The following is an 18,730-nucleotide window of genomic DNA, read 5'->3' on the forward strand; positions in this document are numbered from 1 at the left end:
AATCTTAACTTCTAAATAGCATTCAGCCTAATATATTTCCACTGCTAATTAGTTTTTTTCTGGAATTTTAGATATGTGCCCCCAAATTATCACATTTTATCTATTATAAGATTCCATCAGTAGTAAGACATGCCATCATTTTACCCACTACTAAGATGGAAAAACTTTCCCAATTAAACAATGATGTGCCATCAGTTTTAAGAAGGGTCCTGATTTAAGAAATGTTTAGATGTCAAAAAAACCCCACCTTACCTCTTGTAATGGATGAAATAAGATTCGGTTTTTAAAAGAAGTGGGTTTTTATTTTTGGCTTTGTTTTGTTTGATTTTTTAAATTGATGTTTAGTTGATTTACAATATTATATTAGTTTCAAGTGTACGACATTGATATTCAGTGCTTTTACAGATTATACTCCATTAAAAGTTATAACAAAACAGTGGTTATAGTTCCCTGAGGTATACAATATATCCTTCTTGCTTATCTATTTTATACATAGTAGTTTGTATCTCTTAATCCTATACCCCTAATTTGCCCCTCCCCCTTCCTTCTCTTCTTTGGTAACCACTAGTTGGTTTTGTGTACGCAGAAAATAAAAATTACCTTTACATTAGTGACCAAAGTAAATATACTTAAATTTTCCAATTTAGACTCTGCTCTTTAAATCATGCTATTTTGCAGAATATAAAACAATTTATATTCAATTTAAATACAAATCTGCTTAAATCTTACTTTGTGTTTTTCAGGAAGCGATGATGTTTGAATTACCAGATGAAGCCCACAGTTCACCTACAATGTAAAAATTAAACCGTAAAATATGCTCTTAACTTATACACACACACACCTCCCCAAAATAGTACACAAAGATATAACAAAAAATTAGAATAAAACAGAATGCTCGCTTTTTGCTTGCTTCTGGTAAATTATCATGTTCTGGGGACCTGTTGAAAACAATAAAATCACAACTAAGAATTAAAAGGTTTCACTGTGATTTATCTTCCAAAATGTCTGCAGCAATTTAACCCTCTACTTAGCACCTAAAGCTTTTGACACTTGCTATTTCAGGTCTAAGTAAATAGCTCAGTGAGACAGGTGAAGGAGGTGGCGGTGCCAGTTAATATTTTCTTAATTAAAAAAAAAAAAAAAAAAGGAATTGACCGGTTAAAGGAATTTAAATGAAGCTTAGCCTTTCACAGCAGACCAGCTCCACCTTCTGGGAAGCCCAGATCCTGGACAAGACTTTGAATACCCATCACACAATATTAAATACCCTCCAAGTGCCTTGGTCCAGTCCAGGAATCTCAAGCCTCGGTCAAACAATAGCTTGCGTAGATTCAGAGGTGCTGGTCCCAATAATACATCCCATCACCTAGGACAAAGACGCCAGTCAGAAAGGACGCTACTAATGGGAAGAAATAGTAGGAGGCCCAACCTACGTTGCTCGCAGCCCGGCCAGAAACAGAGCGGTATTTCCCGGGAATCATGGCAGGAGACAATCCAAGAAGATCAGTTAGATCTGCCTTATAAGTGACGCTTCAGCACAGATTCAGAGAGAGCGAAAGGGGTCATCTCCCAGGCAACCCGCTCAGGAGTTACCATGGAAACTACCATTTCCGGTCTGGTCCTCCACCAAATCACCGGCCGATGACCTCGTTAGAGCCTCTGGTTATATTTGGGGGGCCCAAAACGTCAGCACTTCCTAGTTCTATTTTCCTGGCCTCATAAAAACAGAGCGGGAGTGTGGAGAGGAGGATAAGACAGGGAAGAGGCCGGCCACCTCGGTAGCTATGACAACCACCACTTCCGGTCCGTCCCTCTTTACGGCTCACCTCAGCTGGGCACGCGCGAAATTTGTATCCCTCTGCCTGTGGCCACCTGCTCTCAGGGGAAGCTGCAGGGAGGAGGAGGGTCTCCGAGAGCCGGGTACTTTCCCAGGTGGGGCCGCAGTTCGGCACTTCCGCCGGCCGGAGGTGGGGGAAGGAGACAAGGCGTACGCTGAATCCGGCAGGTGAGTGCTCAGGGAGTGCGCGGCCGTGCGCAGGGCCCTCATCTCCCAGCCCGGAGTCAGCTGCCATGCCTGCCAGCTGCGTGGCCGCGCACTGCGGCAACACCACCACGTCCGGGAAGTCGCTGTTCCGCTTCCCCAAGGACCGGGCCGTGCGGCTGCTGTGGGACAGCTTCGTGCGGGGCCGCCGCGCCGACTGGTACGAGGGCAACGACAGGTCGGTCATCTGCTCCGACCACTTTGCTCCCGCCTGTTTTGACGTCTCTTCGGTTATCCAGGAGAACCTGCGCTTCTCCCAGCGCCTGAGGCTCGTGGCGGGCGCCGTGCCCACCCTGCACCGGGTGTCCTCCCCGGCACCTAAGGGGCAAGAAGAGGGAGACGGAGCGGGCGGCCCCGAGAAGGGAGGAGAGCCCCAGGCAGTCAGGCAGCCCGAGGCTGCCCCGGGGCCAGCCTGCTGTACACTTCTCCGGGCCAGGACGAGGGCTGCGGCCACCCAGGAGTCCCCCGAGGGTCGTTGGAGGACCCTGGGTCTGTGGCTAGGCTCCTCCACTTAGTGTCGTCTTGGGAAAGTCACCTCACCTCGAAGGTTTCTGTTTACCCAGTGATCTCCAAGAGCCTGTTTAGCATTAACAGTCTGGAATTATAGTTTCTTCTACCTCCTCTTCCCCAAAACACACTCATTCTCTCTCTGTCTCTGTCTCTCTCTCTTGTTCTTCAGATTATAGTCGCCTTCACTCTCCGCTCCTGAGTTTTTAAATAGAAAGTGTTTAATTTGAGCAAATCTCAAGGAATGGGGTGCTTGAAACTGTTTCTGCGTACAGTATTACATAAGCTTGAGGAATTATCAATTATACTGTCAAAATGGCGGGGGAAAGGGGATACGAGATGCTGATGAAGATGGGGCTTGCTGATAAACGATCCCTTCCCACTTCTAAACTACCTCTTGACTGACTGCTTTAAATTAAATCGTTCCAATGAGCTGAATTTTCCTATCTTGCTCTCTTCTGCCTACTTCCTCGATACTCATAAGCATCGATTACACTTATTTTGCATCTGGTCACTACTGCCTTCTTGCCCACTTCCCATCTTAAAGACTTCCCAGTCTTCTTTGAGTTAGTCAAACTTCAGCCGTATCACCATAACACAGATTAAATTATGACTCTTAATTGGACCTAAAATGTGTTCAGTTTTAGAGATAGGAAGAATTCACCAAGAAGTCAGGTGACTTGTAACTGACATTTTGGCTTTGAATATATAGAGGTATTCGTTGAATTTTAGAGCTGAAGGAAACCTAAGTGCTCATCTAGTTCAGACTCAATATTTATGCACAAGAAAGCCAGTCCAGGAGGTTAATTTCCTCAAGAGCCTTTTCTCTAGGTCTAATTGCCAGACAGAAACTCTTCTGCCATACCAACCTGCTTCCTACATTGGGGTGGATGTTTAAGACCCTTTAATGACAGCCTGCAATTGTTAGGATGAAGAATAATATTATTAACACAATCTACAAGTCTCTGCATGCTATTTGCCCCTGCCTGCCACACCAATCCTATCCCAGTCCACCGTCCTTGTTGCTCACTGTGTACCAGTCATGCTGATCTTTTCAATTTTTGAACATACTGTATTCTTTCCTACCAATAAGCCTTTTCTCCATTATTTCATGTACTGCCCTGGAATTATGCCCCTGCCATTTCCCATCATCATCAGTTGAGTCCTTTTACTTTAAAAATCTGCTCAAACATCCTTCCCTTTTGCTTCCCTAATTATATATTCTCGTTCTTCATACACTTCATTAGCACATATACTTCAGTTGCACTCATCACAGTTGTCATGAAATAATTATATAATTTGCTTAATGTTTGTCCTTACATTAGAATGTAAGCTTTGTGAGAGTAGGGATCTTATCTGATTTGTTCACTATTGTATTGCCAGCAACTAGACAATATTTTGCAAATTTAAGGAATTCAATAAATATTTGTGGAATGATGATGTGACTATGAGAACAGTTTTTTTAGTACAATAGAATTTCAGTTCTCTGCCAGTTTCCCTTCTCACCAAGCTGTATACCAGTCAAGACATCTGCCTCTTCCTTGAACCGTCTATCCACCATCATTGCCTAGCCAACCTTTACCCAAGCCCATATATGTACATCTCTATATAGATATATATAAATATGTAGTAAAAGAGGTAAATATTAAACATGTGCCACACACACCCTTACACCATTTTTCTTACTCATAATTCTACCATCTAATCAAAAATTGCGGGAAGAAAAGCCAGGCTAATAAAACAACCAAAGATCTTATAATACAACAAAGGCTAACTATTGAGAATATAGAATAGATACCAACTCTGTTTTCCAATTAGTAAATATATCCAGCCAACACTTCTAACAATCCATATTACATTAATATACATGCTGAGTTATTAGGAAACTATGTGTAGGTTTTAATAATAGTACTTTATATAAAGTTTAAAAAGTTTATTTAGACTTGATAGCAATAAATTTTTAGCTGGTCTGGATTGAGAACCCCAATAGCATCTCTAAGAAAGTTTACTTGTGCCACCTTTCACTCCTTCCCCCACTCACTGTTTTTCTTTCCGAGACCAACTGACTAAACAGCAAATTTCCAGGCACTCTACAATATTTATTGAGGAGCTGTTGCAAACACTCTTTTGGGTGTTTTGTGCTATATGTAGATAAATAGAAGTATGAATGTAGCCTATCTTTAGGGAGCTTGAGGAAAGATTAGGGGCCACCTCCAAGGAAAAAAGGGGGTTCTGATTAGCACCATACACTGATATTTTGCTTCATATAGCTAGAATTATTGTCTCTCCTTAACTGTTAATTTTGCATCCTTGTTTTTCTAACCCAACTATTTTTAAACTTTAATTCAAATATAGCAAAATACAGGAAAGTGCTTAAATCATTAAATTATCAGAAACTGAACATGTGTAACTACTATAGGTCAAAGAATTAGAACATTACTAGCAACTCAAGAGCCCAAGCCTAGCTTCTCCTCCATCCTCAAAGCAACCAAGTTTACTTTCTTTTGAATTTGATGTAAGTAGAATCGTACTGTAGGCATTTCTTGCATCTGGCTTTTTTGTTCAACATTATATTTGTAAGATTCATCCATATTGTTGCATATAGCAGTAATATGTTTGCATTACTATATAACAGTTTGTTGTACGAATATACCAAAAAATTTTTTTATCTCTTCTGTTGTTGGACATTTGGGTTGTTATCATTTTGGGGCTATTAGAAGTAATCCTGCTGTAAACATCCTTCTACATGTCTTTTTCATATGTGCACACGTTTCTGATGATATATACCTAGAATTTCTGGGACATAGTATTATATTAAACTTCAGTAAATAGTACCAGATAATTTTCTAAAATAGTTGTACTAATTTACACTACTAGAAGCATAATCAGAGTTTACGTTGTTTCACATTCTTGCCTACACTTGGATTGTTGGTCTTTCACATTGAGTCTTTTTGAAGGGTGTGTAATGGTGGTTTACTTTGCTTTCTCATTTCATAAATAACATTAGTAAGGGAACAACTTTTCAAATGTTAATTGAACATTTGGATAGCCTCTGGCGATATTCTGATTTTTCTGTTGGATTGTCTTTTTCTTGTTGATATAGAGTTCTTAATAAATTCTGTCTTCAAGTCCTTTGTCAGTTAAATATGCTTTAACTACCTTCTCTTCTCTCTTAATAGTGTCTTTTGATGTACTGAGCTTTTTGTCTTTATTTTTCCCTGTGTACTTAGTTCTTAATTTTCAATGTAGGCCAACCTAACCATCTTTTTCTGTATACTTAATGCTTAAAGCATGCTACTTTGCTGTTTTCCATAAACTTACTGTTTTTAGTCTTTACATTCATATCTACAACCCATTCAGAATTGATTTTTGTGTATGAAATGGAGTTTGTTTCATTTTTCCCTCATATAAATACCCGATTGACTCAGCATCTTTTACTGAAAAGGCTAGCATTTCCTCATTGTCCTGCAGTGTCAGCTTTGTCGTAAATCAAGTTTTCATATACACGTTAGTCTGTTTCAGCATTTTAAAATTCTGTTTCATTTATGTTTGCCTATCTTTACACCATTATCACAATACTTTACTATAGCTTATGTTAAGAATTAATATCCAATTGGCATATTTTTCTGACAAGTGCTTATTTTCAATAATGATTATGTTTTATGGTATTAGTTTAAATGTACTTGCTAAAATTCTTTATGAGACCTTAATCTAAACCAAAGTTGAGGTAATCAAGTAGTTTTACTTTATATGGAGGTTACTACTGAAATAAAAAATCACAGAGCAGAAGAAATAAAGCACATGGTCGTTGTACAGCCCCCCCCCCAAAATTAATATCCAGTTGATTAATTCCTCTTACCTTGTTCATCTTCATGGATATCTTGGTTATTTTGGGCTCTTTAAATTTCTATATATATTTTAGGATTGGTTCATCAATTTCCACAAATTATCTGTTGGGATTTTGACTGAGAGTGCATTGAATTTTTGAATGAATGTAGGGAGAAAAAGCATATTGACAATACTGATTCTTCCAATCCATGAACACAATGTATCCCTCCATTTATTTGGGTTTTTACATTTCTCTTAAAAACATTATGACATTCTATATAGAGGTCTTGCACATATTTCATTAGATTTGTTCCTATTTGATTTTGCTATTATAAATAGTATTATCTAAAATTTTATTTTCTATAAATGTATGTGGATAAATTGATTTTTGTTGACCTTGTAACCAGAAACCTTGTTAAACTCATTTATTAATTCCGGTAATTTGCAGATACTTTTGGATTTTCTACATGTATAAAAAATATATGCATATAGTTTTTGATGTTTATGCTTTTGTTTCTTATTCTTCCTATTGCACTAGCTAGAACCTCCAGTACAGCGGGGGAAACAGAAGAAGTGATGGGGGATCCTTTTCTCATTCCTATTTCAAAGGAAAACTCATTAATATTTCACCATTTGATATGATTTTTGCTATAGTTCTTTTGGTAGCTGCTCTTACCATAAAAAGAAATGTTCCCCTCTATTCCAAGTTTTGGCTACAGATTTAAATCATAAATGATGTTGAATTTTTTCAAATGCTTCTGAACCTATTAATGATCACATATTTTCCTTATTATTCTGTTAATGTCATGAACTTTATTGCCTGTTTTTGACATATAGAGTCAAACTTGCATAGCTGAAGCAAACCCAATTTGGCCAAGGTGTATTATTCCTTTAGGTATTGTTTAACTTGATTTGTTAACATTCTATTTAGAATTTTTGCATATGTGTTCATAGGCAAAATTGGTCTATACCTGTTCTTTCTTGAAATGCCTTTTTCATGTTTTGGTTTCAAGATTATGCTGACCAGTTTGGAGTTGTCCCCTCTTTCATCATTCTCTGGAAAAGTTTATATAAATTGGCATTATATGTCCACTAATAAATTTGATATTAATATTTTGTGGAATTCACTGAAAAAGACACCTAGTCCTGGAGTTTTCCTTATGAGAAGATGTTTTAATGATAGATTCAATTTCTTTAATAGTTATGGGGTTATTCAGAGTTTTTCTATTTCTATATCCATTTTGATAAGTTGTATTTTTTGCAAAATTTGTCAGTTTAATCTAAATTTTTAAACATATTGGCACAAAAGTGTTCATGATACTCTGTCTTTTAAAATTCTTTATGATCTGTTAGTAATTTTTGCTTTTTCATTCTTTTTATCGATTTTTATTAGTCTTTTCAAAGAGTGAACTCTGCCTTTTGATCTTCTCTCTGATATTATTTTCTTTTTGTTTCTATTATTGTTTCTTCCCCTCAAATTATTTTGTTCAGCTTTGATTTTTAATTGATACACTAGATTTATACATTACTGAGCTAAGATGATTAACATAGACCTTTTCCTATATGTTTTCACATTAAACAAACTTGTTAAAATGTGAAAACTTCACTTAAACACTAGGATATCTTTACATATTCAGATGTATTTCAAACAAAGGAGACCTTAAGGATAACTAACTTGCTTATGTGAAGACAAAATATTGGTTGACCAAATATTTCAAATTTTGCCCAGCTGCTTACATTTTTTAACAGACTTCTAGTATTCTTTTTTTGTGTGTGTGTGGTACGCGGGCCTTTCACTGTTGTAGCCTCTCCCGTTGCAGAGCACAGGCTCCAGACGCGCAGGCTCAGTGGCCATGGTTCATGGGCCCTGCCATTCCGCGGCATGTGGGATCTTCCCAGACCAGGGCACGAACCTGTGTCCCCTGTATCGGCAGGCGGACTCTCAACCACTGCGCCACCAGGGAAGCCCCTAGTATTCTTTTTAATTGAAGTATAATTGACTTACAGTATTATATTAGTTTTAGGTGTACAACATAGTCGATATTTTTATAGATTAGACTCCATACAAAGTTATTATGAAGTATTGGCTGTATTGCCTGTGCTGTACATTACATCCTTGTATCTTATTTATTTATTTATTTTTGAATTTTTAAATTTTATTTTATTTGTTTTTACAGCAGGTTCTTATTAGTCATCTATTTTATACACATCAGTGTATATATGTCAATCCCAATCTCCCAATTCATCACACCACCACCACCCCCCTTGGTGTCCATACGTTTGTTCTCTACATCTCTGTCTCTATTTCTGCCCTGCCAACTGGTTTATCTGTTCCACATATATGCATATATATCCACACATATTTGTTTTTCTCTTTCTGACTTACTTCACTCTGTATGACAGTCTCTAGATCCATCCACGTCTCTACAAATGACCCAATTTCATTCCTTTTTATGGTGACTAATATTCCATTGTATATATGTACCACATGTTCTTTATCCATTTGATGGGCATTTAGGTTGTTTCCATGACCTGGCTATTGTAAATAGTGCTGCAGTGAACATTGGCATGCATATGTCTTTTTGAATTATAGTTTTCTCTGGGTTTATGCCCAGTAGTGGGATTGCTGGGTCATATGTTAATTCTATTTTTAGTTTTTTAAGGAACCTCCATACTGTTCTCCATAGTGGCTGTATCAATTTACATTCCCACCAACAGTACAAGAGGGTTCCATTTTCCCCACACCCTCTCCAGCACTTATTGTTTGTAGATTTTCTGATGATGCCCATTCTAACTGGTGTGAGGTGATACCTCATTGCAGTTTCGATTTGCATTTCTCTAATAATTAGTGACATTGAGCAGCTTTTCGTGTGCCTCTTGGCCATCTGTAGGTCTTCTTTGGAGAAATGTCTATTTAGGTCTTCTGCCCATTTTTTGATTGGATTGTTTGTTTTCTTAATATTGAGCTGCATGAGCTGTTTATATATTTTTGAGATTAATTCTTTATCCGTGATTCATTTGCAAATATTTTCTCCCATTCTGAGGGTTGTCTTTTCATCTTGTTTATAGTTTGCTTTGCTGTGCAGAAGCAAAAGCTTTATTAGGTCCCATTTGTTTATTTTTGTTTTTATTTCTATTACTCTAGGAGGTGGATCAAAAAAGATCTTGGTGTGATTTATGTCAAAGAGCGTTCATCCCATGTTTTCCTCTAAGAGTTTTGTAGTGTCCAGTCTTACATTTAGGTCTTTAATCCATTTGGAGTTTATTTTTGTATATGGTGTTAGGGAGTGTTCGAATTTCATTCTTTTACATGTACCTGTCCAGTTTTCCCAGCACCACTTACTGAAGAGAATGTTTTTTCTCCATTGTATATCCTTGCCTCCTCTGTCATAGATTAGTTGACCATAGGTGCATGGGTTTATCTCTGGACTGTCTATCCTGTTCCACTCATCTATATTTCTGTTTTTGTGCCAATACCATATTGTCTTCATTACTGTAGCTTTGTAGAATAGTCTGAAGTCAGGGAGTCTGATTCCTCCAGCTCAGTTTCTTTCCCTCAAGACTGCTTTGGCTATTTGGGGTCTTTTGTGTCTCCATACAAATTTTAAGATTTTTTGTTCTAGTTCTGTAAAAAATGCCATTGGTAATTTGATAGGGATTGCATTGAATCTGTATGTTGCTTTGGGTAGTATAGTCATTTTCACAATATTGATTCTTCCAATCCAAGAACATGGTATATCTCTCCATCTGTTGGTATCATCTTTAATTTCTTTCATCAGGGTCTTATAGTTTTCTGCATACAGGTCTTTTGTCTCCCTGGGTAGGTTTATTCCTAGGTGTTTTATTCTTTTTGTTACAGTGGTAAATGGCAGTGTTTCCTTCATTTCTCTTTCAGATTTTTCATTCGTATATAGGAATGCAAGAGATTTCTGTGCTTTAATTTTGTATCCTGCAGCTTTACCAAACTTGTTGATTAGCTGTAGTAGTTTTCAGGTAGCATCTCTAGGATTCTCTATGTATAGTATCGTGTCACCTGCAAACAGTGACAGTTTTACTTCTTCTTTTCCAGTTTGTATTCCTTTTATTTCTTTTTCTTCTCTGATTGCCGTGGCTAGGACTTCCAAAACTATGTTGAATAATAGTGGTGAAAATGGACATCCTTGTCTTGTTCCTGAGTTTAGAGAAAATGCTTTCAGGTTTTCACCATTGAGAATGATGTTTGCTGTGGGTTTGTTGTATATGGCCTTTATTAGGTTGAGGTAGGTTTCCTCTATGCCCACTTTCTGGAGAGTTTTTATCATAAATGAGTGTTGAATTTTGTCAAAGGTTTTTCTGCTTCTATTGAGATGATCATACGGTTTTTCTTCTTCAATTTGTTAATATGGTTTATCACATTGATTGAATTGCATATATTGAAGAATCCTTGCATCCCTGGGATAAATCCCACTTGATCATGGTGTATGATCCTTTTAATGTGTTGTTGGATTCTGTTTGCTAGTATTTTGTTGAGGGTTTTTGCATCTATCTTCATCAGTGATATTGGTCTGTAATTTTCTTTTTTTGTAGTATCTTTGTCTGGTTTTGATATCAGGGTGATGGTGGCCTCATAGAATGAGTTTGGGAGTGTTCATTCCTCTGCAATTTTTTGGAAGCGTTTGAGAAGGATGGGTGTTAACTCTTCTCTAAGTGTTTGATAGAATTCACCTTTGAAGCCATCTGGTCCTGGACTTTGTTTTTTTGTTGTTTTTTGTTTTTTTTAATAAATTTATTTATTTATTTATTTTGGCTGTGTTGGGTCTTCATTGCTACACATGGGCTTTCTCTAGTTGTGGCGAGCGGGGGCTACTCTTCATTGCTGTGTGTGGGCTTCTTATTGTGGTGGCTTCTCTTGTTGTGGAGCACAGGCTCTAGGCACGCGGGCTTCAGTAGTTGTGGCATGTGGGCTCAGTAGTTGTGGTTCACGGGCTCTAGAGCACAGGCTCAGTAGTTGTGGCGCATGGGCTTAGTTGCTCTGCAGCATGTGGGATCTTCCTGGACCAGGGCTTGACCCCATGTTCCCAGCATTGGCAGGTGGATTCTTAACAACCACTGCACCACCAGGGAAGCCCAATGTTGCTAATTTATTGATATGGTTATGTTTACTAAAAAAATTAAAAGCAGTTGAACTTTTAAAACTGATTATCGGGTGCAATCTTCTGGGTTGTTCTTTCAGAGTTATTTTCATATTGGCCCCTTGCTCTTTATTTCATTGTCCTCCTCATAAGTCTTCATGATCTCAGCCTCTGTAGTCCAGCAGCATAGTCTCAGTGTCTCTGTTCCCATTCTAGTTTATCCTGACTGGACTTTGTTTGTTGGAAGATTTTTAATCACAGTTTCAATTTCACTACTTCTGATTCATCTGTTCATATTTTCTATTTCTTCCCGGTTCAGTCTAGGAAGCTTATAGCTTTCTAAGAATTTATTCATTTCTTCCACGTTGTCCATTTTATTGGCATAGAGTTACTTGTAGTAGTCTCTTAGGATGCTTTGTATTTCTGCAGTGTCTGTTGTAGCTTCTCTTTTTTCATTTCTAATTTTATTGATTTGAGTCCTCTCCCTCTTTTTCTTGATGAATCTGGCTAATAGTTTATCAATTTTGTTTATCTTCTCAAAGAACCAGCTTGTAGTTTTATTGATCTTTGCTATTGTTTTTTTTGTTTCTATTTCATTTATTCCTGCTCTGATCTTTATGATTTCTTTCCTTCTGCTAACTTTGTGTTTTGTTTGTTCTTCTTTCTCTAGTTCCTTCAGGTGTAAGGTTAGATTATTTATTTGAGATTTTTCTTATTTCTTGAGGTAGGCTCATATAGCTATGAACTTACCTCTTCGAACTGCTTTTGCCGCATCCCATAGGTTTTGGAACATTGTGTTTTCATTGTCATTTGTCTCTAGGTATTTTTTGATTTCTCTTTGATTTCTTCAGTGATCTCTTGTTTATTTAGTAACGTATTGTTTAGCCTCCATGTGTTTGTGTTTTTTACATTGTTTTCCCTGTAATTGATTTCTAATCCCATAGTGTTGCAGTCAGAAAAGATCCTTGATATGATTTCAATTTTCTTAAATTTACTGAGGCTTGATTTGTGACCCAAGTTGTGATCTGTCCTGGAGAATGTTCCATGCGCACTTGAGATGAAAGTGTAATCTGCTGTTTTTGGATGGAATGTCCTATAAATATCAATTAAATCTATCTGGTCTGTTGTGTCATTTAACGCTTGTTTTTCCTTATTAATTTTCTGTTTGGATGATCTGTCCATTGGTGTAAGTGAGGTGTTAAAGTCCCCCACTATTATTGTGTTACTGTCGATTTCCTCTTTTATAGCTGTTAGCAGTTGCCTTATGTATTGAGGTGCTCCTGTGTTGGGTGCATATATATTTATAATTGTTATATCTTTTCTTGGATTGATCCCTTGATCATTATGTAGTGTCCTTCCTTGTCTCTTGTAACACTTTTTATTTTAAAGTCTATTTTATCTGATATGAATATTGCTACTCCAGCTTTCTTTTGATTTCCCTTTGCATGGAATATCTTTTTCCATCCCCTCACTTTCAGGCTGTATGTGTCCCTAGGTCTGAAGTGGGTCTCTTGTAGACAGCAAATATATGGGTCTTGTTTTTGTATCCATTCAATGAGCCTGTGTCTTTTGGTTGGAGCATTTAATCCATTCACATTTAAGGTAATTATCAATATGTATGTTCTTATTAACATTTTCTTAATTGTTTTGGGTTTTTCTTTTTCGGTATGCGGGCCTCTCACTGCTGTGGTCTCTCCCATTGCGGAGCACAGGCTCTGGACGTGCAGGCCCAGCGGCCATGGCTTACGGGCCCAGCTGCTCCGCAGCGTGTGGGATCTTCCCGGACCCGGGCACAAACCTGTGTCCCCTACATCGGCAGGCGGACTCTCAACCATTGCGCCACCAGGGAAGCCCTTGGGTTTGTTTTTGTAGGTCCTTTTCTTCTTTTGTGTTTGCCACTTAGAGAAGTTCCTGTAGCATTTGTTGTAGAGTTGGTTTGGTGGTGCTGAAATCTCTTAGCTTTTGCTTGTTTGTAAAGCTTTTGATTTCTCCATCGAATCTGACTGAGATCCTTGCCAGGTAGAGTAATCTTGGTTGTAGTTTCTTCCCTTTCATCACTTTAAGTATATCATGCCACTCTCTTCTGGCTTGTAGAGTTTCTGCTGAGAAATCAGCTGTTCACTTTATGGGAGTTCCCTTGTATGTTATTTGTCATTTTTCCCTTTCTGTTTTCAATAATTTTTCTTTGTCTTTAATTTTTGCCAATTTGATTACTGTGTGTCTCAGCGTGTTTCTCCTTGGGTTTATCCTGTATGGGACTCGCTGTGCTTCCTGGACTTGGGTGGCTATTTCCTTTCCCGTGTTAGGCAAGTTTTCGACTATAATCTCTTCAGATATTTTTTCGAATCCATTCTCTCTCTCTTCTCCTTCTGGGACCCCTATAATGTGAATGTTGTTGCATTTAATGTTGTCCCAGAGGTCTCTTAGGCTGTCTTCATTTCTTTTCATTCTTTTTTTTTTGTTCTGTTCCATGGCATTGAATTCCACCATGCTGTCTTCCAGGTCACTTATCTGTTCTTCTGCCTTAGTTATTCTGCTATTGATTCCTTCTAGTGTATTTTTCATTTCAGTTATTGTGTTGTTCATCTCTGTTTGTTTGTTCTTTAATTCTTCCAGATCTTTGTTAAACATTTCTTTCACCTTCTTGATCTTTGCCTCCATTCTTTTCCTATGGTCCTGGATCATCTTCACTATCATTATTCTGAATTCTTTTTCTGGAAGGTTGCCCATCTCCACTTCATTTAGTTGTTTTTCTGGGGTTTTATCTTGTTCCTTCATCTGGTACATAGCCCTCTGCCTTTTCATCTTGTCTATCTTTCTGTGAATGTGATTTTTGTTCCACAGGCTGCAGGATTGTAGTTCTTCTTGCTTCTGCTGTCTGCCCTCTTTATCTTATTTATGTTATTCCCAATAGTTAGTACCTCTTAATCCCCTTTCCCTATTTTGCCCCTCCCTCCACCTCTCTCCCCACTGGTAACTGCTAGTCTGCTCTCTGTATCTGTGAGTTTGTTTCAGTTTTGTTATATTCCTTCATTTGTTTTATTTTTTAGGCTCCATATATAAATGAAAATATACAGTATTTGTCTTTCTCTGTCTGACTTATCTCCCTAAGAATAGTACCCTCAGGGTCATTCATGTTGTTTCAAATGGCAAGATTTTATTCTTTTTTATGGCTGAGTAATGTTATATATTTATATGCCACATCTTCCTTATCCATTCTTCTGTTGATGGACCCTTAGGTTGCTTCCATGTCTTAACTATTTTAAATAATGCTGCTATGAACATTGAGCTGCATATTTAAAAATTTCCAGTATTTTTCTTTAATTTTTTAAGGCTTTATGTTTTTAGAAAAGTTTTAGGTTCACAGCAAAATTGAGGGGAAGATGGATTACCCAATTACCCCCTGCCCCCACACATGCATAGCCTTCTCCATTATCAACATCCCCCACCAGAGTGGTACATTTGTTACAACTGATGAGCCTACACTGACGTATCGTTATAACTTGAAGTCCATCGTCGTTTACATTACAGTTCACTCTCTCATCTCTCTCCTTTTTCAATTTTTATTTACCATTCTTTCTTTAACTTCTTGAGTATTAAATTGGATCATTGATTTCCAGAATTTTCATAGTGAATAGCAGATGGGACAGCTAAGTTTGACATACTTATTTCCCAAATGTAGAATTCAGTAGAGTTTATTGTTTGAGGGAAAACTCCTGAAATGAAGATACGTTAGAAATATCTTGTGAAATAATTTTTTGAATGGTGTTAAAATTGCAGTCATGTACATTTAAGACTATAAATGCCCTTCTAAGTGTGACATTAACTGAATCCCACAAGTTTTAGATTTTGAATATTTTTATTATTATTTAGTGTAAAATATCTTCTAATTTCCACTGTAATTTTATCATGGGTTACTTAGAAGTGTAGTTAAAAATTTCCAAAGATGCAGATATTTTGTAGTTATATTTTTGTTATAGACTTCTGGGTCAGTTACACTGTGGCCAGAGAATATACAGCATATGGATTTTTTTTTTTTTTGGCAGTACATGGGCCTCTCACTGTTGTGGCCTCTCCCATTGCGGAGCACAGGCTCCGGACGCGCAGGCTCAGCGGCCATGGCTTACGGGCCCAGCCGCTCCGCGGCATGTGGGATCCTCCCGGACCAGATCACAAACCCGTGTCCCCTGCATCGGCAGGCGGACTCTCAACCACTGCACCACCAGGGAAGCCCCAGCATATGGATTTATTTTGAAATTTATTGAAACTGTATTAGGCCTAACGTAGGTTAGTTTTTATAAATGTTCCATGTGTACTTGAGGTGAGTGTGTGTTCTGCAGTTGGATACAATTCTCCATATATGTCTGTTAATCATGTTGTTTAAATTTCTTATATCCCTGTGGAATCTTTGCCTGCCTATTAGTTACTGAGAGAGGTGTGTTAAAAATCTTCCACCTCGGTTTTTAATTTACATATTTAGTCTTCTAACAATTTTTGTGTTATATATTTTGAAGCTGTGTTATTATATAGCACCAATATAGCAGCACCAGCTTTCTGTAGGTTAGTGTTAGCATATTAGATCTTTTTTACACCCTTTTATTTCAATCTTTGTGTTTCCTTAAGAGTTTAAGCCTTACTGTGTCTTATGGTTGCCCCTTTGAAGACAATGTATCTTTTTTTCCTCTGGCTCCTAAGTTTTTCTCTTTGTTTTCCAGTTTTACTGTAATATGCAAAGATATGTTTTCCTTTGTTTTTATTTTAGTGAATACATTTAGTACTTTTGTAAAACCATGTCTTAATGCCTTGTATTCATTTTGGTAAATTCTCAGATGTTATTTGTTCAAATATTTTTTCTGTCCCATTTTCTTTCTTTTCCTTTGGGACTACAACTGATATTATATATTATGTTTTTTAATCTTTTCTGCTATACCTCTTATGACCTTTTCTATAGCCTTCATCCTTTGGTCTTTCTCTGCCTCATTCTAAAAATTTTCTTTTGCTTCATGTTCTAGTTGATTAATACATATCTGGAAATTCTGTTTCTTAAATTTTTAATACAAAGAAGTAATCGTGTATGTACACAAAAATTTTTGTTCAAAGATTTCTAATATTATGGATTGTTTTAATAAATTACAGTGTATCTATACAATAGATTGTATGCAGCCATAAAAATTATATGTAGAATATTTAATAACATAGAAACATGATGTATTAAAGAGGAAAACAAGATTATAAAACATATGTTCCCAATTTTAAAAAATACATAGAAAAAGACAAAAATGATACCAAAATATGAAGTTGTTAGCTATGAATGACGGGATTACGGCTAATTTTTTTTTTCTTTTTGCTTCTCTGTATGGTGCAAATTTTCCTTAGTGATACAATGTATTACTGTTATAAAGGGAACAAAAGTTATTTTTTAAAGCCTGAATAAATTCCTAAAACTGCATTTTATCAGGAGTACATCTGTTTTGTAAAGAAATATATACTTATTCTAGACCTTTATAATGCTTGGCTTAAAAGTAGATTAGCTGTCAAAATTAATCATAACTATAAACACAAAGATAAAGACTTCAATTTTTATTTAAATCCTCAAAAATATTAGGTGTAATTCTTCATGTTACAAAGGGACTCTTCACAAAAGTTTCTTCATAAAGTTTCTTTAACTTGGGCATTCATAGCCTGTGTTACAGCACCCAAGGATGCTTGCTAAAATTTTTTTTCAGTGGTCTAGGTAAAATTACAAAGTACTTTTTTTCATTTCCTTATCACTTATTTTTTCTTCCCACAGACCCTCTTACATTTTCCAGATATCTTTTCTTAGCCTCTTCCACATAATTTCCAGTTACTCAGTCTTACATTACCTTCTGAATATCCAAATTCTCCTCTCTACCTCTTACTTCTCCCATAAATCAAAATTTCCATTTCACGTTGTAACTTTTCTCAGGAAAGCATAAAAACATTAAAGCATATTATCTTAAATTATTTTTCTGTCATGTATAAAGGACTGATAATTAGGTTTTCTAGAATGATGCTACTGCTTTGCTATGATATACTTAATACTATTATAATCATTTAATATTAGTAGTATTATCTCTTCTTTAGGGAAAATTTAATGGGTTGTCAGCAAATAGCTTAACAGCGTATAGATTTCTGCTTGACCACAAAGCTTAGAAATAGACTTAGAAATAGTAAAGGACAGTATGGCAGACTTCTTAACTACTTGGACTGTGGAGCCAGCTTGCCTGGGTTCAAATTCCAGCCTTCCTAGTACGTGACCTTGAAAAATATTATCTATACTCTTTCACTGTTTATAACTTTTAGGAGATAAAACCATATAAAGAAGGCCTTACCTTCAGTATAATTCTCCTCTGATTTATATTTTTAGATTGCACATGAAAATCAAGTTATACAAACACAAGTCCATGCTGATAATCTATCTAATGATGTCACTTCAGTACCTACTCACTGTGAGGAAGGCCCAGTGCACAAAAGTACACAAATATCTCTGAAGAGACCCCCTCACTACAGTGTGGGTAAGTTTTGACTTTTCAGTTGATTGATCAATTGAATTGGACTTTTGTGGATGAAAAGCAAATTCTAACTCATAGGTAATTGTGTTTATTCTCCTTCAGGTATTCAGGCCAAAGTGAAAGTGTTTGGAACACAACTATGTAATGCAACTACTCAGATTGATGAATTGTGGTCTAGAACGTCCTCTCTCTTTGACACTTACTCCAGTGACTCAGAAACAGATGAGGACTGGAATATCAAGAGTGAACAGAGTGATTTGTCTTACATAGCTGTACAGGTAAAAGAAGAGACTTGTTAGCGCAACATCAAATGATTTGATGTGCTCTAGGTTTTCAAATCTTTGCTCACATAATTATCTCTTTGCTCTTGTAAATCTTTCACCTCAAGATAACTTGACAGTTGAGTATGCAGAATTTGTTTAGCTCTAAGGGAAAAATTTGCCTGTCTGTCAAGAAAATAAAGGTAGTCCCGCCCACACCTCCCCACCCCCTACTTTCACCTTTTTTTCTTTTTTCTTTTTATACTTTTGGTGCAAATCAAGTCATAAAACAAAACCACAATAGCAGCATTGCCAGATCAAGATTAAGCATTGAATATTTAAGCTTAGTTCAGAAGCAACGCTCATATGGGACTTACTTGACACTCACGAGTTAGAACGTCACTGTTCTAAATAACTTGAAGGTGAAGAGCATAACTCAGCACAGCTAGG

The 18,730-nt window shown here is 36.9% G+C and overlaps 2 protein-coding genes across 2 annotated transcripts in view; one reads left to right on the forward strand and one right to left on the reverse strand.

Annotated features, from left to right (window-relative positions):
• Positions 1-1,905, reverse strand: part of LRRC49 (leucine rich repeat containing 49) — a 127,475-nt gene extending 125,570 nt beyond the window's left edge. The window contains 2 exon segments of the mRNA XM_007467844.1: positions 730-786; positions 1,434-1,905. Coding sequence (XP_007467906.1) covers positions 730-786; positions 1,434-1,481 — 105 coding nt within the window. The 5' untranslated portion in view covers positions 1,482-1,905.
• A 165-nt stretch (positions 1,906-2,070) lies between these two features.
• On the forward strand, positions 2,071-18,319 carry THAP10 (THAP domain containing 10). The gene is made up of 3 exons (XM_007467845.1): positions 2,071-2,497; positions 17,874-18,023; positions 18,123-18,319. Exons 1-3 carry the CDS (start codon positions 2,071-2,073, stop codon positions 18,317-18,319), a joined length of 774 nt encoding a protein of 257 aa, XP_007467907.1.
• Positions 18,320-18,730: the final 411 nt, after the last annotated feature.

This window comes from Lipotes vexillifer, unplaced genomic scaffold (assembly GCF_000442215.2).
Source record: "Lipotes vexillifer unplaced genomic scaffold, Lipotes_vexillifer_v1.1 scaffold792, whole genome shotgun sequence".
NCBI lineage: Eukaryota > Metazoa > Chordata > Mammalia > Artiodactyla > Lipotidae > Lipotes > Lipotes vexillifer.

Excerpts from the sequence above, each read along its gene's own strand:
- THAP10 (XM_007467845.1), top strand. The coding sequence starts at position 2,071 with ATGCCTGCCAGCTGCGTGGCCGCGCACTGCGGCAACACCACCACGTCC. Across the intron at positions 2,498-17,873 it reads GACGAGGGCTGCGGCCACCC|AGATTGCACATGAAAATCAA; the intron begins AGGAGTCCCCCG and ends ATTTATATTTTT. Across the intron at positions 18,024-18,122 it reads ACCCCCTCACTACAGTGTGG|GTATTCAGGCCAAAGTGAAA; the intron begins GTAAGTTTTGAC and ends ATTCTCCTTCAG.